The following is a 24547-nucleotide window of genomic DNA, read 5'->3' as shown; positions in this document are numbered from 1 at the left end:
TTAAAATCTGATTCTGATTAAACTGGTGGTTGACAATTTGATTGAAAGCCACAACACATAATGGTGCTCTAACAGATAATTTGAAGGTTAACTGTGTTCAGTAATTACCTGTACCGGTACAATCTCTGGTAAAACCTTTAGTGGTGTATTTTGACTTAAAGAACCTGCAGCTTTGTGAGATTTTCTACGCTTTTTGCCCTTAATAAAGAACAGATATCTCACATTGAATCCATTTTCTCATAAACAAAATCATGCTTTTCTTTCTTCATTTTTTCATTTTTTTTATTCACAAGAATGGAACTGTATGAAAATATGTTATTGAATCATTCAAGTTTGATGATTGAAAAAATTTAAAGTGAAAAAAAACATAACAAAACCCCACACAAACACACTCAATTGTACCAATGTCATGATGCCCATTTTGTACAGCTTCCAAGGAATCTTACCTTGTTTTTCTCTTCCTTACTAGTTACTGTTCCATTAGCCTGAGGTTTGGCCTTGGGATCTGAGGTGGTTTTGCCAGGCTCTGCTTTACTCTTTGCAGTACTTGCTCTGCCATTAGTCAGTGCTATCTTGTCTTCAGCTTTCCCTTTGTTCTTAACTTCATTTTCTGTGAAAATATAACAATTACAACATCTTTTATATTCATTCAATAACTGTAATTGATAAGGGACATCCTCATACCGAATTAAGTACACAATTTAACAAATTTAGTAAAACAGATTCACTATTATGTGAAGCACTGTAATCATTACCTTAATGTATAAATTTCACTTTCACTTTTGTAGATAACCTGAAGAAAAGTCTGCTTTAGAATAACTAATTAATCATGTCTTTGTTTGTTCAAATTATTTTTCATTAAGACACTTTTTACAAGGTAATGGTGTTGAATATCTGAATTAATCACTCCTTTACACAAATATGTAATACGAGTAAATAACAAGAACCTGTATATATATCTGATATGAGTGAAAGACATGATTCTGTGTATTATTACCCTTGCTATCTTTGTCTGTAGTGGTACTGGCCTCCCCATCCTCCTTATCATTTGGTCCTACAGATGCTGACCTCTTTGGTTTCAAGCAACAGCAACACATTTTTCGTATCTTTGCAATGGCCAACTTGAGTCGATTGTCCTCATCATTTGGTTCTTGATCCAGAGTGTCACTTGCAAATGCATTCAGCAAAAGGGCAAGAAAGAGATTCAACACCTAAAAAGATATCGAGACAAAAGGATTTATTTTCCAATTATTTTCAGATTAAAAACAAAGGTAAATCAAATGCCTACCAGGTATATTGTTAGGGCACAACAGTGAAATTCTATGCTATAGACAGGACTTGGTTTCAGTGAACATTCAACCAAAATGATGCTACTCATCCTTCAAATATGTGTCAACTTATATTTATACGTACAATGAAGTTGCCAAGCACAAGAGTTGGAAGGAAGACAACCATGCAGAGTTCATCTGCTGCCCGCATGCAATCCCATAGGGGCTCAATCCATTCTCCACACAGCACACGAAACACCATCAACATAGCATGGAAGAAATCACTGAAATTCCACCTTTAAAAAAATGAAATAATTATACATTAAAAAACTTATTTAATTGTGTAAATATTTTAATATCAGCTATCTGTGATGAAATAAAAATGTATAAAGATTAAACTACATCAATATAAATTTTATAAATAAAAGACCTCATCAAAATTTTCATATTACATTCTTACCTGGGTATTTCTTCTCCAAAAACAGATTCTGTGTAGGAATCAGAAAACAGCTGCAGACCAATCACAGCAAAGATATAGATGACAATTACCAGGACTATAGTTAAATAGCCCAGCGCTCCTAAAGTACTCAAGATGATGGTCAGGAGCAGTTTCAAGGTTGGCCAAGACTGTGCTAGCTTGAACACTCTGAGCTGTAATTAAAAAAAAATTCTTTGAAAAGTTTTTTCTGAAATGTGTAAAATAAACTCAGAGATAAAGATCCAAAAATTCAGATAAAGCCTCTCTAGTAATGTTGTTTTAATATTTACTAGCTTGAGTATCTAGATATCCTTGCTAAAGTCTGCTAAAAGTGATAACCGACCCTGCCCCCAAATAAAACATGCCCCTGTTCCCATGCTTTTAAATATCATTGACAGATGAATTTGGAGGAGTTGTAAAATGTGAACCTTGGACCAACACAATATGACAAGGTGGAAGAACTTGGGTTACTATAAACCAGATCTATTGAGAGGTTCTCAAGATATGTCACTGATTTTGAATGGGATGTGAATGATACACACGGGTAAAACTCCTTCTGATCATACATCAGGGTATAAACAATACAGAATACCTCTGAACATTGAAACAGGAAAAGAGACATCGTAATGACTTACCAATCTGAATGATCGGAAAACACTGAGACCATCAACATCTTCCAGGCCAAGATCTACAAGACTGGCTATTACTATGATAAAGTCAAATGTATTCCAACCATTGCTGAAGTAAAATTTGCTCAGAGCTGTCAGCTTAACCACACATTCAAAGGTAAAGATGGTGGTAAAGATCTGAAATATTTCATAAAAGAGTAATTTTAGTATTTAATGATATACCATCTAGTAATAAAATAATGAAATTTTCTACTCTATCATTTCCACTTCGTGGTCGACAACAAATCACAATCTTTGTTATTGTTTTTTTTCCTTTATTCATAATATTTTTCTTTTCAGAAGTATAAAATTTTGATAGCCAAAAGCAAAGTTGCGACAGATTTTTATAATTTCATATGAAAAGTTCTTTATTGTAGAATTTTTCATAATTTAAAATACCCATCAGATAAGCTAAGTATAGTTTTAGAGTATTAGTGTGTGAACTTACATAATTAGCTATACGCAACACCTCCTTCAGCTCGTCTGACATGCCATGGTGTTCTATTGCCATGAAGACAGTATTGAGAACAATACAGATCGTAATGAACAGGTCAAGTAAGGGGTCTGATGCAATCACCATAACACCATTCTGTACATAAAGCCAATAGGTGTAGATGCTTGTTCCTGTACAACAGGGACAGTTCCTGTCTATCAGCTGACCTTTCTGACGCTCAGGTTTATAACCATCACCGTAAGCTACAATACAACAATTCTTCATAAGAAGGCAGTTTTCATAGAACTAACATATTTCCTAATTAAAACAGGATTGTAAAACCAGTATGAAAAAATATCAAAAGTTTATTCAGCTGGATTCCAGTTTGTATCATCAAATGTTGTTTGATTTTTTCTTCTATGAGGAGATATTCAAATTGCACAAATTTAATTAAGGAGAGATACATGTGTAGTTATTATCTTCCCTCTCACTCCTTCATTCCCCAAATCTGAACTTAGAATAAAGACTACATTAAAACACTGATAGGTGTATTCTGTTGAGTCAAACCTTTCTACTGGTGACAGGTGTTTACTGACATGTCATATGTTTCTAATGATGACAGATATTTTCTCATTGACACATGTCACACATTTCTAGTGGTGACATGTGTGTAGTGACAGTAGTTCATTCATATGTCATATAATATATTTCTAACAGTGACAGGTGTTTTCTGATGAGTCATACCTTTCTACTGGTGACAATTTGTTTACTGACAGGTAATATATTTCTAGTAGTGACAGGTATTTACTGACATATTAAATTTCCACTGGTGACAGGTGTTTACTACTATGTTATACATTTCTAGAAGTGACATGTGTTTACTGACATCTTACATTTCCATTGGTGACAGGTGTTTACTGACATATCAAATTTCCACTGGTGACAGGTGTTTACCAATATGTCATACATTTCTAGTAGTGGCAGGTGTTTTCTGACATATTACATTTTCATTTGTGACAGGTGTTTATCAATATGTCATACATTTCAAGAAGTGAAGTGACAAGTAATATGTTTACTGATATGTCAGACACTTTCATTTCAGATGGATGTATAATGACATGTGTGATGACATGGAATATATAACATTAATTACAGTTCAATGTTTTATTTTAAACGCTAAATCAATTATGATAGGACATACCCAGGATAATTTCTGGTCCAACTTTCTTCTTCTTTACTGGATATTCCTCATTGCCAGCTTTTTCCAGGTGGATTGCGGAGGAAGATATCTACATAAATGAATAAATCTAGTTATATAATTTCACTGCAATATGTAGAGTCATTATAATACTGACAATGACTGTTGAGACAGTCTGTTTGATACACTGAACATAAGTTTTTTATTTTCATATGTACATGAAAAAGATCAAATTTTCATCTGCAGATCAATTTTTAAAAAAATATTATTGATAAGCAAAACAAAAATGAAAGTTATATAAATTGTGATAATATTACCCAAATTACACAAATGAAAGGTTAGAGAAGACTCTCCTTGTACTAATAGCATAACAAAGGGAAATTAACATCAGATGATACTGTCAAGAGTTTCCAACGTTAAGGAAACCTATAAATAGTATCCATAAAAAATCTCATTGCTGTAACAGCAACAGATGATTTCATTGATCGCTTGATGTAACATCTCTTGTCACTTTACTTACAATAATAAACTATGGAATGTATCAGCTCAATTTTATTTCGTTTCTCATTTTCAACATCAATGGAGAAAGTTTGACATGTCTTTTTTTCAAAAAATTTGAAATTGAAGAGCATAAAATAATTGGGATTAGACTGGAACACCAAAATGTCCGACCTGAATTTTATGTCACAACATTAAAACATAAAAATTCAATTCAACCAGTTTTGTTAATGACCCTAAGTATGTTACAGCGACAAAACTGGAACCTATTACTCATCTGTATATATGACTGTGCACTTAAGATGTCAGAAATAATGAACATCTTAATTCTGAAACACATCATCTTACAAAGCTGGACATTTAAAAAAAATAAATAAATCTCATAATTATTTTTATCAAATACTGTAATGCAAACAAGTGAAAATGCAATGAAATACAGATTGTGGTATCTGTTTAAAGCACCAGGCTCAAAGGCTATTACTGTACTCACTTTTCCAAAAGCAATATTGCAATATATAAGGCATAAGCAAATATTTCTATAAAATTAAAAGATAACAAAAATATTGTGTATATATACTAATATATATATATCTATAAATAAAAAACAGGGCGGGGCTGAAGTGTGGATGCAAAATGCTAAATTGTTTCAAACATTTCTAATGGAATTGTACATCTATCTAACAAACATGCCCCTGGCTGCTTTTCACCTATACATTGAAAGGGAATTAACATTATTACAGTTATCAAAATCTGTTTTATTTTTTTGCTGTAATTATACTCTATTTTGCACCCATTAGCTCTGTCATCTGAGGATGGTATATGTGTAATGCCAACATACACAGTATACCAACTTAGAGGAAAATCGTTTCATTTTCTTTATTCTGCCCCATTCCAGTTCTGTCAGATAGGTTTATAAGGCATTCCATCAGTATACCACATTAAAATAGGGAAAGCTTCAAATTGATTTAGTTTAAAATCTGAAATGGTGCAAGCCAGGATTTAAAATGTTTTTGTAATTGTTTATTTCCCATTTATTTACGTTTATATGAAGACCAGGACTGTCAAATACCAAATTTGTTAAGTTTTATCCATCCCTACTCCATTTAGTTTCTCATACGAAAATTTGACAAATGGATATCATACGCTATGCTGCAATATAATTTTCATTGCCTATAAAAAGGTCTAGAATTCAGCCATGATATTGCTGCAATTATGTGGTCATTCTTGAGATACATGACTGTCAGAGCACTACCAGTCTCCTAGTGACATCACAGGATATTCTTTACAGTTAACTACCGTAATAACTATCGGATTAGCATTATGTAAGATTGGAGGTTTATATAATACTCCCATATAATACTTCAGTCCAATACAATAGCAACAATCCTAAGCTAAATGCTAGTGGTCCTAACCAGCTGGAATTCCTTTTTGATTTCTATTTGATATCTTGATTTTACAGTCATAAAGATTCGAGTTGCACATTTTTGAATTTGAAGAAAATTCCAATGGGGAATTAACATAATCTCCCGTCATCTAATACGAATTAATTCTAATACAAAGGTAATAATGGACAAGACAGATAACTCACCTCTAACAGAATCACAATGCATCAGATATAATTTATAGTCCTATAATTGCAGTTATTTTTACATCTTACCATGTCTTTCCCATTGGTATCAGTATATTAGTTTGTGACAAATGGTACCTCTATAAGTGATGCTTTTGATTTTGACAGATAAGTTGACAATCAGAACATGAGTGATATCGATGCTAAATATATTTTTTAGTTTAACAATCACAGCAATAGAATGACTGTAGTTTGACAATCACAACACAGGTGATATCAGGCTGAACAATTTGACAACTACAACATTGGTGATATCAGGGCTGTTTTTGTGAATATGCAGCAAAAGGTATTTGTAGATTTTTATTAAAAGCAATACAGAATTACATAATTGGAGGTGCAGACACCATACATAATTGTCTTCAGTTATTTAACTTTCCTTTAAGTTTCTTGTATCTGTTTAAGAAATAAAATATTTTTATTTCCACTTAATTTTTCTTGAATTTAGACAGAACGTTTAACATGAATTATGATAAGGTTATATAAAAAAATATCTGGGTTTTTTAAATCTTTATCTTAAACAACTGAGACATTAACAGGTGCTTGGTCAACATCTGGTAGATTTAAGGAGTGGATGGTGCGTGGTTACCTGATCATGCACAATTTACTTACTTTGTAATGACGTTTGACTGACACATAACCCTGTAATATATAACCATGTTATAAGGCTATATGGTACTATATCAAATTATACCTTGATTTGTGTAACAGGTATATCACCCTGAAAAATTCTTATTTAAAAATCATACTTACCTCCCTTAACTCAGAATTATTTCTATGGCACATTATTCACCATTATGTTAAAAAGACTTATCTCCCTTGACCAATTCTTTCTACTAATAACTATAAACATCTACTAATAACCTGTGCACCCTTGTTTGAAATTGATTAACTCTAGTTCAATATGTATTAGAAAAAAACTAAATGCATTTCAACAACAGACAGCATTTATGAGTCTGCAACTGACTTTATATGTCAAGAGCTTTTTATGGTTTAGGATAAACTTATTAGGCATTCCAATTTGGGCTTTTTCATTTTTGGTAAATGAAAATTTAGAACAAAAGTAATCAGATGAAAAATATTTCATTCAATTATGAAAAGTATGAAGAATTTCTCCTATTTGTTCAAAACTAACAGAGATTGTCAACTAAAATTTTTGTTAGAATGACAATTGAAATGATACGTCACAATACACCTGCTTGAAAAGGATTTTTTTGTTTTCAATGTCTCTGTGAATTGATATACATATCAATTTTCTTTGAATCAATGCTTTTAAAAAAAGTTGACTTTGAATCAACTGAATGCTGCCTTTTGTATTTTGTGATCACCATGCATATTTCACACACACACACATGCCACTACACACACGCACACACAAACAGAATAAAATGATAAACAGAATGATCAGCATAGGTTTACTCTATGCCAAACTTAATATTTTCATTTTATTCATCAAAATACTACACACCAGTGAAAAGCCTATGTTTGCTGTTGAATTAGATATAATGGAGATTCAATGAAATTGTTTTCCCAAATGAAACATTTGTCTCGGAAATCAGATAACTAATGGTTGGGGTTTCAGTAATTAAGGAGAATAGGCTTATCATTGGTACAATATTGTTAGGTCACAAACTCAGATTAACATCAACGCTTTGTTTAGATTCTAACCATTTACCTGCAACTCAAATCTGATATAAAAGTTTGTGTTATCTTATGACCATACAATTAATATATTTTTTCTCTTTCATCTCTTTTAAAACATCAAAAAGGAAAAAAAGAAAATGTTTCTCTCTTTTAATTTTTCTTTCTCAGCTTTATAAAAAAGATTTCATTCACGTTGTTCAGACAAATCTATTTGCAGGAAAAATTTTTTTTGATACATTTTGTAAATTTGGTTAGAAATTTAGACTAGCAATATCAAATATTTTTCATGTTTGTTGCTTTGAACTGTTTTTCATCAATTAAATGAGAGAAACTTTCAATAAGGAAATAAACACTTCCATGCAATCAAGAGAAAGCTTGTGGTACCAAGTGTCAGGAGAGGCCAACGGTAGGTGTTGGGTTAGGTTAGAAGGCAGCCTCAGACGATATCCTGTACAGAGTTCGCAGGCAGATTTAGGAAGAAAGCGGTGAATCCATCTCAGTGGTGAGGTAAGAGATATCTCTCCTCTCCACACGAGAACTACTACAAGTGTTGAGTATATGTATATGCTTTTGACAAGCAGATATAGATGTCTTGCTTTTACATATTTTTAAATTTAGTGCACAAACTTACATTATCAGTGCTTTGCTGTTTGACCAAATTCTGTCTTTTTGCGTTGGAGGGAAGTTCTGGTAGATCGCCAAGAAGACCATGACTGATAGAACCTGTACCTGAATCAGCAGTTTTATTGGCAATACTGTCCCAGCTGGTTGTGTCCCCATCTTTCTCCTTACTCCCTCCAGATTGTGAACTCTGTACAGAATATCCGCTGTCCTTGCTTGGCATTTTCACCATAGGTTTTCTCCCTTTGCCATATTTTACCAGGGTTTGGCCGTTGACTGCAGCAATCTTCTCAGATTCTGCATCTCCCTCTGGCAGTTTTCCATTGGACTGTACAGTGTCTGGAGGTTTTTCAACCTTTTCCCCAAGGTCCGATTTTTCTTTCCCCCCTGGTTTCCATTTAGCTGCTGCTTTTGTCGCATTTGCAAGTTCTTTCAATGGGTCCTTTTCTTTTATCTGTTTTTCTTGTTCCTCACTTTCCTGCAATTTCAAATACAAACTTATCAGATGATTGCAAGGACAAAAATATCAATAAGTATGACAAGAGTAGTGAAACAAATCTAAATAATATTTACATACAAAACTGTTATAATCAAGAGGGGCATTTCATATTTCATCACCTACTTATAAATATACAAAAACAACATTCTGCTATTGTTTTAATAATTCACACAGTTAACAGAGTAATATTATTTTATATACAGATATCAGTACTATCAGTGAAAAAGAAAGGATATTGAATCTACTTCACTAAAGTTGGATGATGGGTAAAAATAAAGAAGACTTTCAGAGGACAAGCAAGATTGGGAAGAATCATGAGCAAAATCAATTTCAAATCAGGACTGGAAAAAGATAACACTTAGGCATCAAGGTCCTGACATCAACAGTGGTAAAGCTGTTGTCTGGTCAATTAGCTCAGAAATACCACAACATTTCCTGACAGAATGAGACCATTCTTAGCTAGGGTCCTGGTTATTTTGTTTGTGAACATTTCCATCTCTGTAGAGCTTTTCATTTTATGATTTTTAAGGTGTAAAAGGGATTTCTGAGATAGTTCTACAGACTCCTGGGAGACTTGAAAATATAGTTAAGAATTTTGGCTTGTCTTAACATCATGTATTCCGGTTCAAAATAAACAAAAAAATTTGGCATAGAACGTTTTGGGATACACAATACAATATCAAAAGGAAATTGTAATCAGTCACAAATTTTTAATGTGACTTACGAATTTTATAAGAAGCACAAACTAAATGATATATTTAATAAATTTGAAAATTCCAAAATCTGTCATCCCCAGAGTCTAATTTTTTCACTCATCTACTTTCGAATACAACAAATAAAATTCTTAAAGATCTAGGAATCATAACCTACTGTGATATTTTCATCAGGTAAAGACGAAATACTCTAACTGTACATATTTTACTTCTATAATTTAATCAAGGTCTTTAAAACATTATCATAACAAAGTAAATTTCAGTTTTTGTAAATTGCTTTCTGTTACATGTATATTGTTGAGACACAAATGGATCAATATTACACACATTCACTTAATGATGTACTGAAACTTTGGGAACACCAAAGTAAGTATGCATACAGTATTATTTGTTGGTCCATGATTTTATTTCTTATATTATAACTTTGTTCTTCCTGAAAATATTAAGAAAATATTTGTAGATTAAGACAAATTTATTAGATTTTAATCTAAATGTATATTCAAATAATACACCTACATAATTACAACCAAGATGAAACAAATGATACTCCAGAAACTAAAATGATAATATCTACAAGTGATAAATAATTCAAAGGTTGAAAATTCTACGCTAGGCATGCCAACAAGTTTGATACAAAGATAGTATTTAAGATGTCATAATTTCTTTGAAAAAAAAAATTGATTTATTCATTCCTGGGGAAAATATATATATATAAAAAAACAACATTTTTGTTTGATGAAAAGGGGGTAAAACTCAATATGACAAGATAACAAATAGAATCAATAACACCTAATCTTTGCTATCGAGCACTACTTTTAACTTTACCACTATGCTATTGTTATGTGTTCCCTACTACAACAGACACAAACCTAGTTTAACTATGCAATTATTGTAAGAAAAAGAAAGTATGTCACAAATACACACATTCCTTACAGAGAGAACTAGAGGTAATTGAACTGTAATCACTGTCCTCATACTGAGCAGTGTGTATATAATATGTCACCAATGATATGGTTGGTTATTAAATCATAAAATGTAGAGGTTTACATGTATTAAACTGAGTAGGACTAGCTTCCATATTTTTCTACTTAAAGAAAGTAATTTGCACATTTTTTCAAACATTACATTCATAAAGATTTGAAAACAGCGATACAATCACGTCTTTTCCAGCTCTCTGTTACTCATAAGTAAAGGGATACTTAAGGAAGGCCAATTCAATTTATCAGAGAATGGCGCTCATTTTAATAGCAGGAATGTCAGAAAATTTCAAATAATTTTCAAACGAGTAATTCTGCTTCACTAAAGGATGCTATTAATCTTAAGAAACAACTTTCAAGACTTTTTATTCTCATAGTCATCAAAATCAATGTGATGCCTGACAAATGAATATTTCTTAGATATTGAAATATTTAGTGCAGCGTAAAATTAGGTTCATAATGCTTTGTCAGTTTTAGCCCAAGATTTAACATAAAGCAATCACCAATCACTATTATTGTGTGATTGTTCCATGCATAATTTCCATATTTCAGAGGATATTTCATTTCAATACAACCCCAAAATAAACATGTAGAAATGCATGCATAACAGGTATTTACAAACCAAATGAAAACTTTCGGCAAAAATTATTCCCAAATTTCTTTATTATCTGTGATAACATTTGAGAGTTGTTTTACAACTGTGATGCATAAAACGCAGTAAAAAGAGAATAGTTTTAAATTTTAGACCTGAGAATGCTAAAAAATTTAACTTCATCTTTTAAGGTTGATAATTTTGTAAATATGCTTTGTATGGAATATAGTAAGACACTTCTGCTATATTAAAATGAATACCTTTGGTATAGAGAGAGAGATAGAGAGAGCGAGTCACAACAGCAGGACTCTACTCACCGTCCTACGTTTACCCCATACTCTCTGAAATAATCATCAGCTACATTTAATCCTGACACTCAGAAAGCAATTTCCTATTCAGGGCCATAAGTCAATTTCCAAGTTGTAACAGATTTTATAATGTTGTTATGGCTGGAGTAAATTTCATAAATATGATGAGTGTGACTTTCATCAAAACTATTTTTTCTTTCTTGCTGTACTTCTAACATTCGCGTTAACTCTGTAGAAAATTTCTAAATAGAGTAGATTTTAAAAGTAATTTACTAAGTAGTTATTTGAATATTTTGCTTATGATGTTTCCAGAAAATTGCAAATAATTCATATTTCCATAACCTCCAGGTAAACATCATTATAAAGCAAAAAGACGGTAAATTTTTGTACAGTGGGGTACACCAACACTCCATGTCTAGGTGCTCATAAAATGTGCATCCTATAGGAAAGCAACACATGTTATTAAGTGTAAGCCTAAAGACCCCTCTTGTTAATGATCAGAGAGCACTTATAAAATGACACATCAACAAACTACATTTTTACATGAAATTTATGAAATAGATGGAGTTGATTAAAAGTGCAAAAAAGCAGCCATTTAAATAAGTGATTTTCATAAAAAGTCATCAACCATTTTAAAACACTGTGAAACCGATGCTAAAGAGTTGCAAGAGATTTGTGAGAACAATACAATACCGCTTCAGTAGTAACAGCTTCTTCTTCATAAGCCATGGCCACTACCGCCAACATGAGGTTGATGAGGTAGAAGGAACCAAAGAACACGACTACGATAAAGAATGCCACATTGAATGGTCCGGCTGCTCGTATAACCTGTATATACAGAAATCAAAGTCATTTAGAGTTCAGGATGAAATTGGCATAAAAACAAACAGATATAAGAGGCATAGTAGATTAATTTGTATGGGATTCCAGGATAATAGATCACACTAGATTTGGTTTTAATATCTATATAAAAAAATTTGGTAACCTGATTTTTTTACTACATATAATTAATTATTGGTGAAGATATTCTTTTTTCCGTAGGAGATATTATTTACCTTGTTGTAACAATCCTCCCAGAAGTCGAGTGTAATGAGCTGGAAAGACGACAGCATGGCCCAGCCGAAGTGATCAAAGTTGGTGTAGCCGAAGTTAGGGTTTTCACCAATGTCTGTCAAACAGGTATAGTTGTCTGGACATTTGCTATAAAAGAATCATAATATTCTTACATATAGCTTTTTTGAAGAAACATAGCCAAAGCATGGCAGTCTAACTATAAAGTAAGTAGATACTGACTCTTCTATAACCTTTGTTACCTGTCACTGTCTGTGGTATCATTGTATCAGTAAAGAATTTCATACAACAAGATAGAACAAATAAATTAAAACGTAATACATCTACAGATTTCTAACTCCTTTTTGTTTAATGTAAGCAAAGTGTTCTTATTTGCCATAGCTTTTTGTAAAATCCTTTGAATATGTGCACCACATTTGCCCTTAACATGAAAATTTCATTCACCTTTGCATGAAGCAAATCAATATTTGCCTATATTGGATATTAAGGAGCCTCTTGACCTGCCACAAGTATTCTTATAAAAGAGCTAGTCAAATCTCTTTATAATGTTCTCATCTCTGTCCTTTGTAGGTACAGAGCAGTTATGCAAGGTTATGGGAGTATGACCTTGAATGCGTAGTACAAAAATGAGGTACCAGGTAATTATATTGATTGAAAGGCTAATGACTAGTATAACATTTTATCAAATGCGCTGAAAAAATGAATAGGCTTCTTGAAAATTGGAACATTTACAACAAAGTGATCAAGAAGGTCAGCATAGAAAAAACAAGTGTAGAATGTAGAATGATGTATGAGCTACAGGCATGAAGTATAAACTATTGAGTTTAAAACTTTCGAGAAAAGTAGTTCCAGTTTAAACTTCAGCAAATTTACATTCAAAACTAAGCCTTGATACGGAAAATTAGCAGTGCCTGAACATTGCGTTGCTTCAGTGAGTTAACACAGATTGTTTTACTTACCCTGAGCCAGAGGCATTACCACATATGACGTAGTCACCATCTGATTCATACCAGTTTGCTGAAAGACATAAAACAACATTAAAATGAGTAAGGATTCAAAGCACTGTCAATGTAAGTTTCTTTTATACTAAAGTTTGGTACGAAGTGTACCACAGGTGGTGGTGCCATCGGATAGATATGAGTAACACTGTATGTCTCCTTAAAAAACAGCTGGGGAATAAAAATAACTGCTTGTGTATGGTCACATTTTCTCTACCATTCACTCTTAAATTATACATGCACATCATTTAGAATCTAGACTCGGGGATCTAAGAAAGGTTCATGGCAAATTCCAAGATAGCCTGCTGTCAACTATTTTGATTCTTTCATCATTCTGAAAATGATTGAAATAAGAAAGTAGAGTATCATAGTTATTAAGCCTTACTTACAGGTGTTTTTGACCCAAGCATCATATTGTGCCTCTATACTCATGGAACTGGTTGCTACAAACTCTGGCAAACTGATCACACACTTCTGTCGCAGAACTCCCTTGTAGATTTGTAGTCCAAATAGAGCGAACACCATCAGACAAAACGTTGTCAACATTATCACTTCTAGAAGTAACTTGAAAGCTCTCAGCAGTGCATTCACAATAGTTTTTAACCCTGAAAATTGTCCAAATTCATATTTGAGATCAAGTCTATTGAAAACAGCTAGCTATAAGGCTAATGTCGAAATTCTAACTCTTTAAAATTGTTGAAATGACTTTAAAATGAAATACATGGTTATGAAAATTTTTAATCAAAGGAGACCACACTGAAAAGAATTTGGAAATGCTGTATATCAAACATCAATGTACATACATACAACAGTCTCGAAACATATGCAGTCTTAAAACATACAGCAAATTTAATTATCAAAGGCTTGAACCATGATGAAAGGGTGATGTGTCTGCTGGGTGGAAAAGTACACCAAAACATTTTTGCATGGCTAATATAAATATTCATGAATATCCTTTCAGTTTTTATCCCAACAAATTCTTCTAATGTTGAGATATTGGAAACAAAAATAGTTTGAGCACACTAAATTTTCAGAGTGCTTAATAGGCATTTATTTAAAGAATGACAATAAAATTTAAATTTTTTAAAAATTTTTACAGAGAGCAAAGATAAGTTACATTTACCAAAGTTAACAATATTGTTCTGCTAAAAACAGCATAAAGATAGTCTTTAATAAGATAATTTGGGGTTATACCAACCTGGAACTATGGAAACTGTTTTTAGAGCCCTAAAGACTCGGAATGTACGCAGACCCTGGAGATTTGCTGTACCTCCTCCCGGCGATGCAGCTTGTATCATTATTGTAATGTATCTGAAGGAAAAGACATCAGGTCAGCAATGGTGAAAATATTAACCCAGATCTCACTGATTCATCTTTCTCAGATTATACAGTATAATTCAAATTTCTAAAAACACTTGTTCATCTGTAATATAATGTCATTGAGGGAAAATTCTCTAGCAGCCCCATCCTTTAAAACATTGATTTCTCACACCATTTTTGAAATATTACAATCACTGCCATTCTCGCATGAAAAACATTTACTGATCTATCCTGATTTTCAATCTTAAACGTTTAACATAACATGAATTTACAATACAAATTTCAAAATTGTTACACGCCATAATGTATTCCAAGTATATATATGGATCACGACAGAAATACCATACAGCAAACTGAATAGATACCACATTCATGAATTTTTCATTTATTTTCTTTTTTTTTTTCATCCTTTAAATTTATCACTACTTTTGAAGTTGAGTTATTCATAAATATACATTGTACAAGAAAACAGGTCTAAATGCATGTGCATGGAAAATAGCTTGGTTAACCATTTAATCAAAATTACTTGGCAACTTTTCAATACATTATAAACTATAGTAGGTTTAGAGCATAACACACACACACACATAAATATAGCACTTGGTGTATGTTTCAATGTGCTTTTTGTTTTTGTGTTTTAGTCAATGTAAACAGGAAGGGGATCTTGTTGACATGAATTTACCATATATTTACCAACACAAAGGAATTTCAATGAGTATGTAAACTCATTGTTAATTCATTTATGGCTTTTAGCTCTCATTACAAGCTCTTTAATTGCTATTACACTTAATGGAGAGGAATTGTACATGTACATTTCTTCAGTTTGATATCAAGCTACACAAGCACCAGTTTTTACCTCTACTCTGAGTAATAAAAAGAGGACAACCCAACATTACCACCCTTGCCCATCCCACTGTCTTCCTCAAGTCTGAGCTAGGTATTGGATGAGAAACACCTGTGTCCAGCATTGAAATGCTTAATCTTGGGAAAATGAAATTAAACTTACCATACATAAAATACACTATACATGTTTAATGGAAATGTTTGCCATATAGTGCATGGACATTATGGACTCAAATGTAAGACAGAATTTGTCTTGAAACCGCAATTTCTTCTATGGGAAACAGATCATTTGAACTTTGACCTATTAATTTTCAAAGTCATCTTTATGTGTACTTTCCATAAAAGTTGTACAGTAGATTACAATGTTCAACCTTGATAAAAAGCAAACTCAACAAATCTTGAATTTTTGAAAAAGTGTACTCAGATCTAAAAAGAAATTCTTATTCTCATTAGCAAAACGTATGTGAAATATTTAATTTAAAGTGGCTGATCATGTGACCATGCAAATATTCTCTCCTCCATGCCAAAATAAATATACCAATTATAGGAACGAATGATAGCTAATGTGAGATTGGAGAACAACACAGGATCCATTGATGTTGGAGAGAAATATTTCATGGATATAAAGATACATTTACAGCATTACTGTGGCCTGATGGGATTTTAGATGTGTTGACTTAAACATACAGTTACAGTGATTCAGCTTAACTTAATACACTCAAGGTCCTAATCGGAGCAATAGAAAATTATTCATGGTCACAATGTATCCATGTTCCACTGCTTCACTGGAGCCAGCTTTTGTCAGAAACATGTAATAATAGTATGAGAAAGAATGTCTGTGCTGAAGTGTCAATAGCCATCAGTAATTATTCATGCAGATTCTGCCATAACTTTCGATTTTCATCACTTAATGTCTAGGTGAGCCATCAAAACGAGCATCAATATTTTCCACAGACTAAACAGCTAGATCAATAAAGACTATGATTTATACATGTATGTACATACAGACTTCATTGTGTACAGGTAGTTATTGTACAGTGATCTGCATTTACCACAGGTGCAAAAAAGCACCAATAATCCAAACAAAATCTTAACATAATACAAATGTAGCAAAACTGTTTATACTTAACACTGAACATTTTTTCCTATGTCTTTCAAATGGATCCATTGCATCTTGACAAAATCACAATGGTATGTTGAAAAAATCATGATTGTATTTTGACAAAATCATGATTGCATATTACCATAATCATAATTGCACATTGACAAAAACGTGATTGTATATTGACAAATAATGATTGTATTATGACAAAATCATGATTGTAAACTGACAAAATCATGATTGTAAACTGACAAAATCATGATTGTATGTTGACAAAATCATGACTGTAAACTGACAAAATCATGATTGTATGCTCAAATTTGTTTTGTTTATGGCATTTACTATTGATAAAAAGACGCTAACCTGACTGGAATATTGGAACATATTAAGAATTGCTTCACATACTTTTTTTAGGTTTCTTGGTTGAAATCTTTCTTTTATTCATTCTTTGATGACTTTGTTTCATTAATTTAACTGCATGTTGTCATTCTTGTGTAGTGTTATCAAATACTATGCGTACTTCATAAATCATACTTACGCAGAAACTATGACAATAAAATCTAGCCAGTTCCAAGGATCTCGTAGATATGTGAAACGATACAAGATGAAACCTCTAGCTAAGTTTTTCACAATCATCTCAATGGTGTAGATGCCTAGGAAAACGTATCTGGAAGAGACAATAGATTATTTCAATAATTCATAATCTATTCATGATAGCAATACTTGTTTCTTTAACTTCAAATCAAAGTCTTGTCAGTAGTACAATCATAAAAACTTACCCACAAGCCATCAAAACAGACACATTAAAATGTCCACAGAGTAATAATTTTAACACTGACAGCATCTGAACATGTTTTTGTTTACTGTAATACTCTGAACTGATAATGAGCAAACATTTTTATCTAGTTTCTATTTTACATATTAGACATGGTCGGTTGACCATGTGACTGGTCAACTCATTCAATTTCTCGTTAATGTGTAATGAGTCTTTTGGAATATGAAAATAGGTATCTGGACACACAATATAACTCTTGTGATGTTTTAAAACAAATACTGAAAATACTGATTGATAAAATAAGCAATAAAAAAGTATCATTTTGAATTGACATACCTTCATAGTTCTACTTCAGTGCACTTTGAATTAAGAGTAATCTCAATTTGAAAGACATACTCTAATGAATTGTACACACAATATCACACAAATACATTAATGGAAGATAGGGCATTATGTTTTTGAGCAGGATTTGAAGCATCAAAGCTACTAAATTAAGTAAGTTTAGAGAAATAAACTTACTCTGCAGTTTCAGCAGCGGGTGACTTATGCATGGCTAGAAAGATACAGTTCAAAAGAATGGTGGTGATGACTAGGTAATCAAAGTATTGATTGGTGGCTATGTACACGGCTAGCTTCCGTACTGGGTTCCATGGTGGAAGGACGTAGAAAGCCTTAGTAGAAGTGAACCTGTAGATGAACTTCTTACCAAATCTTGGTGCTATTGCAATGAAAGTCTGCAACATAAAAAAGCATCCAATTTATATCACAGTGTAAATCTATTCACTGATTACACCTAGTTTCAGAATAAGAAATTAACTTTTAAACTTTGAATTAAAGCTTTTGTACCATACGCAAAGTCTATTCTTCAAAGATTTATATCAAGATATAATTCAAATTTTTATAACTTTAAGTGAACAAGAACTCCATAAAAATATTTACTCTACATATCAAAGTATGACACATGTCATAAACATTAAAGTAAATCCATTCAACCAATCAATATATTTCCACAATTCTGAAAATTCTAAATAATCATTAGGCTTCATTTGACAAGTCAGTGTTGATCATCTTTTTGTTTTCCAAACACAAAATTCCAGTGTTTCAATATTTGGGATACAAACCTGAAAGACTACACTCCATAAAATCACTTTATCACTTACCCTTAACTTACCTTAATTAAGTGCTCAACGTCCAAAGGCCATACAAGTACTGACATCAGTATCTTAATATCATCTTAATTAACTGTATTTCATTTTGCAGAGTTAATTTCTATTTTTTAGGATGATTTAAGAGAGAATGTCCTAACAACTTCATCTTTATTTTCATATGCAATCTCATTATTATCAAAATATTTATAGAGATTCATCAAATTTTCCTTCATATTGCATCTCCCAATTATAAGTCGCTTGCCTCCTGCTAACTACATGTACTTTGATTATTATTCTATATGAATTGTCTATCAATATTTAAGGAATCAAGACTTTGTTTTAACATTTCAATGATCAAGCATAAAATCTCAAAATTAGATTTGCATACAATTTGCGTGATATTGTTATTAATAAATTATACCATAAACGCCTTGATAATTTCAGACTTAACTAACAGCCATTAAAGTGAAGATCCCATAGTTCTCATTACATAACCAATATCTAATCTTATAACATGTCTTCATAATAAAAACAGAGCTGCCAGATTTTCATAGCTGCTGTTTACTTTAATAAACACTCAAAAATCAATTGTTCATCTCCGATCTGTCAGAATACCGTTGCTAACAAAAGTGCAGAAATTTCTTAATATAGATCAATAAATTTCTTTTGGCAATCATTTTGTAGGAAAACCAATGTTGGACAACTTAATATATTAAATATAGTTTAAAATATTTGATCACAAAACAAAGAATGCATGCCATGACTAGAGGCTCGATACAATTATTTGATTCCAACAAATATTTCATCTAACAGTTTCCCAGGTATCAAATTTCAAGACTACCATTGCCATTGTACAAAGATTTGTAGGTGTTGTCAATGAAGTGGAAGGTGCTTACCCTTTCAGAACACTAAGCTTTATTCTCATTGTACTTTTTCACGGTCCTTCCCCCAAAATTGTCTTTTGTTCCTATTTTGTCCTTGTTTCGTTAAATCTGAGTTTGAATGTGGTTCTATTTACATGTTAATTGTCTCTGTTGTTTCTGAAAGGAAGTAGGGTGTGTGTTCCTAATCAATAATGAACAGAAAGAATTAGCTGTAATGTATAATAGATGACATGTTTGGTTTCAAGTATAAAACTTTGCTGACATGCTGAGTTTTAGGGCTGAGATGCTGAGGACTTAATGACATCCTACTGCTCAAGTTCTGTAAAGCAGAATTTGTATTCAGCACACATGTAGCACTATTAAGTTTTCCCGAAACTGATCCACAAAGTAAAACATGAAACATGGATACTAAAATCCTAAATACATCATGATTACTCCTTCAAGTATTCTAACAGAGAAAACAAACTATGTAATCAGACTGATTCATTCATGAATTCATACACAAAACAATGTCACATTTTGTATCAAATCTTATATCATTGGCGAGAAAAAAACATATTCCAGTATACATAGTTTCATTTTTTCCCCAGTAATAGTATATAACATATGTAGTACTTCGATTTCCAGATATGGACTGATGTTCTGACTAACCCCATGGAAAGAGAAAATTTCAATATCCATTGACAACTTTTCAGAACAGAAAATTATAAGTAATTATCTTTGAATTAATTAGTGTCTTAATAATTTTTGTAGTTACTGCCAAATAAAACACCAGGTAAAGAAACTAGACAACCGTAAGTAAGTCCTATCTGAAGTAATGATTGATAAACAGAACATAGGAATCGATGTACCTAATGTTATATGGTCAATATTCAGTAGCCGTGATCAGAGCTAGAGTTAGTGGTGATGTGCTCATCATGAGTGCACTGTCCAGGTCCCTGCACCATAAACATTCCCTCAAGATTCAACTCTGGCACAGTATACCTGGAAATTATTTTATTACTGGTCAATAATGGGACCAAGTCCCATAGTAATCAATGGTTCAGACTCTAGTGACCTGTTTTACTGGTCAATAGCAATGTAATGAGCAACACCACATAAGGCTCATGTTTTCCTATTCAATCAATTAGTCAGCCCACCCTCAGCCTTCACAGTAGTGTTTGCTGATTATGAGACATCAACAACAAAGGCTAAGGACTAATATGGATTCCGTCCTCAAAGTCCATTATACATGATTATCAACCACCATCCAATTTTGTTTCATCATGCATGGTTAAGTTTAAGAGCATGAACACGTAACAAACTGTGTTTTTATGCACACTTCAAAAATGATGAATTTCTATCAGAATTGATGATTTTTTCTTATCTATGTCTTCAGACAATTTAATTCATCAAATGACCGTCATTTTTCCTTAACATGGATTGGTCACAATTTCTATCATAGGTCGGAATACATTGTGATGTTAAACTGAAACAGGCAGTATCAATGAACTTGAGGTGAATATCAAAATAATCCAAAACCCCATTGGATATCAGAACAGTGAATATAGCCATCCAGTAACCTGTCTGACCAATCAGAAACATGGATTAATAATAACACGATTTTTTACCTGTTTTCAGGTGAATGTCAAAAAATTATTTCTCGTATTCACCTGCATTTCAACAGGCCATTAATTGTACAGTGTTCTGTACAGATTGAAGAGGATACGTATGCATAATGGACATCTAGCTGACAGCAAGGAATCTATCAGTTAGCCCAGAAATATTCTGTTGAGAATACAATTGTACAAGTTAATTAGGAGTACAGGATGCCTTACAAGCTTTAGATCTTGAGAATTTCCCTTTTGTCTGAATGGTTGCTAGTTCAACCCTGCTGAGTGCAGGGTATTTTTCATTACTCTTTCCTATTACACAATAATGTACACTATAGAAATAAATCTTCATTATCTTTTGAAGTAATTACCAGTGTGTATACAGTTTGGGGACAATGTTTTGTCCACAAAAAAACTATTTAATCAAATTAAGTAGAAATGATGAAAATTGTCCTAATGACATGTTATCTTGAAAAAGCAAACACTCTCAGCTAAAAGTCTACAGCATATGCACATGTCTTGAGCATGCAGTCAGACATAAGAACCTACTGAAATTTTAGTTCAAGTATTCAAGTATAATAAATTCTACCGGTGGTACCATTTTTGTAACTGTGTCCTCAATTTATCTTACCTGTGTGGTAAGCTAATTGATACAGGTAAAAGTTTTTGTAAAATGAATTGGTGAACATTTCACTGATCTTTTGTAAATACATCAAATATATGCTATCTAGAGATCAAATAGGGGAGATGAACTACCTCCTATATATAACAATTACTTGATAAATGTCCATAGTTTTCTCTTGTATTAACATGTTTTACATGTAAACATCAATGTCAAATGTCTCATATGATGAGTAAACGTTTCATTTGGTTACTTTCTTTTTATAAAACAAATCCTAGGGTCGGTTTATTTGGTTTATTGTTGCTTTGCATCCTACTGACGGCCAAGATCATTTAAGGACGTGCCAGGTCTGGATGTAGGAGGGAAGCCAGTGCTCCTGGAGAAAAAGCACTGACCTGTGGCCAGTACCTAGCAAACTGCCTTACACAGGCATCGAACCCCTGACCCAAAGGAAGAGGGCTAGTGATAAAGATGGCCAAACCCCTTAACCACAAAACCACCATGGCTGCATGGGTTGGGATAACCAAATCAGTAAGTCACATATTTTCAAATACTTCAAAATGAATCATGTTTCATTAGAAGTATTATTTCATACAAGAGTACCTAAAATTTGACTGCCAACTTATGTTCACATGTATGACATTGAAAAATATAAATACTGTTTGTCACCTTAAAAAACACTGGCTGAATCAAAACTCAGATCTAGTGTCAATGACACTATAGTCTTTAATTATTTTTCACACTTCATAGATCACATCAATGTATGCCATCAAAGTACAGATAATATGTGTGACAATACGTTGAGAAAAAGAAGTTGAAGAACTTCAAAAATCTGATACATCATTTTTTACCTGAACATTTTGTGTAATTATTATTAAGACATATCAACCACCTGCATAGTTTAAATGATTAAAGTGATGACTGATAAAAAGTAAATAATACATGGTAAATATTATCTTGTTTTATAGATGAACTTTAAAATAGACCAAATGACTGAAGGCTTTTCTAAGGTAGTCTGTGTGTATATAATTGATTTTTTTCAAACAAGGACAATCTAAGTGTTAAATTCCATTATTGTGTAATAATCACTATGTACTATTGATAACCAGTTAACATACAATGTATGTAACATGTCCCGAAGATTTGGTTCATTTCATTACTAAACACAAAGTATCTAACATGAAGTAAATTGTTAAAGACTGTTTGTTCCATTAATGATCTGTTTAAGCTGTTTTTGACTACATTTGACTTCATTTGCCCTTTGGTGAGCTGCCCACTTTGTAGTATACATGTAACCTTTGTTGGAAATGATACAAATTTACAAACAATGGATAAATGATTAGTAGGAGCAGTATTGTTTCCATACATGACTTTAAACTAAACCACTGATAACAAATCGACATATGATATCCCTGGGCACGAGGTGCTGTACAGGGGACATCACTGACAGTGGGATAAGAAATATCCAATAAGAACAGAATATAATTACATGTCATAAATGTATTAATTTATGAAATCTATTTTTATCATGGTTCCTATCAAACAATCTAAAAATAATACACAATGACTTTGTAATTGAACACAAAGAGAACCATCATTTAAATTTTGCAGTTTTAACATGCTCCTTACCATCTGGAGCAAATCGGTGAACATTTTATAACATGGAGTAGAATTCACATGGAGTTTATAGAATTGTTTGTTTTCCCAGTTTGCTGTATAAAGATTGTCATAGTATATTTAAAAATTTAGCTTTATAGTTATATGAATACTAGTAAATTTTGTAATTAACTGAAAAGTAACTTTCTATAAATATATGAATAAATAAATATATAGATTCATTACCATATTTTACTGCAAAATAAGCCCCTTTCCCCATTTTTGTCTCTTTCTGGAACAGGGAGTAGGGGGGTTGCTTGCAAAGAAGCCCCCACCCTCACCTCCCCCAGCAACTTAAAAAATGAACTTTTTTCTTCTTATAGAACGGATTAAGAGGCACTTGAGAAAAAGAAAATTACAAAGTAAAAATAGTGTTTTACCATGAACAAATATGTACTTGTGATCTAGGTGTATCAGTCTTACATTTAAAAAATCAAAATCCTGTCATGAAACTGGTAGGTCAAGTTAAATTTGGCTACATCTCATGACCTCTGTGGATCCAGTAAACATACAAACACACCTTAAGCATGTTATTGTTCACAGAATTTGGCCTGTTTATTAAAATACTTCCCTCCCAATTCCGGATATCAAGTTTCAAAGAGAATGGGTACAATGTCTATATGGGAATGATTGGTTATCAGGTTTTAATTAATGTAGCCTGTCATACAAAGAAGGACAAAATAAATAGCTTTAATAATGAATACTTTACAGGTTTTGAATTAAAACTTGGTGAAGCAATATGTAGATAAGATATGCAGATGAATTATGATACAAAAAATTATCAGCATGAAATAAGAACAGGTTTAGAAATAGATTTAATAATTATCAACAAGTTTCCAAATGCTACAAAACAAACAAGATTTTGATTAATCCATGTTTAATGATATCAAATAAGTAGATCTCTAAAAATGTTGTTTACTTGCTATACGGTATAAATTATTCTTTTTTTTTCCAATTCTTTTTTGTGGTCCAACAGATTTTAATTTCTTTCTAAAACCGTACTTATTTCCTGGAA

The 24547-nt window shown here is 32.2% G+C and overlaps 1 protein-coding gene across 1 annotated transcript in view; it reads right to left on the bottom strand.

Annotated features, from left to right (window-relative positions):
- Nucleotides 1-24547, bottom strand: part of LOC132553394 (sodium channel protein 1 brain-like) — a 56072-nt gene that overhangs the window by 16896 nt on the left and 14629 nt on the right. Inside the window, exons 4-18 of the mRNA XM_060217640.1 lie at nt 18150-18364; nt 17394-17522; nt 14789-14901; nt 13980-14195; nt 13552-13609; nt 12577-12721; nt 12215-12349; nt 8443-8910; nt 4049-4136; nt 2863-3110; nt 2382-2552; nt 1729-1919; nt 1414-1564; nt 998-1211; nt 447-505 (exon numbers count right to left, since the gene is read on the bottom strand). Of these exons, the coding sequence (XP_060073623.1) occupies nt 447-505; nt 998-1211; nt 1414-1564; nt 1729-1919; nt 2382-2552; nt 2863-3110; nt 4049-4136; nt 8443-8910; nt 12215-12349; nt 12577-12721; nt 13552-13609; nt 13980-14195; nt 14789-14901; nt 17394-17522; nt 18150-18364 (2601 nt within the window). The remainder of the gene's footprint in view (nt 1-446; nt 506-997; nt 1212-1413; nt 1565-1728; nt 1920-2381; nt 2553-2862; nt 3111-4048; nt 4137-8442; nt 8911-12214; nt 12350-12576; nt 12722-13551; nt 13610-13979; nt 14196-14788; nt 14902-17393; nt 17523-18149; nt 18365-24547) is intronic.

The sequence above is a fragment of the Ylistrum balloti genome, unplaced genomic scaffold, assembly GCF_031769215.1.
Source record: "Ylistrum balloti isolate Yb309-2 unplaced genomic scaffold, AGI_CSIRO_Ybal_v1 Utg370324, whole genome shotgun sequence".
Taxonomy (NCBI): domain Eukaryota; kingdom Metazoa; phylum Mollusca; class Bivalvia; order Pectinida; family Pectinidae; genus Ylistrum; species Ylistrum balloti.
The sequence above is the reverse complement of the archived record's forward strand: the minus strand, read 5'-3'. Positions and strand labels throughout refer to the sequence as shown.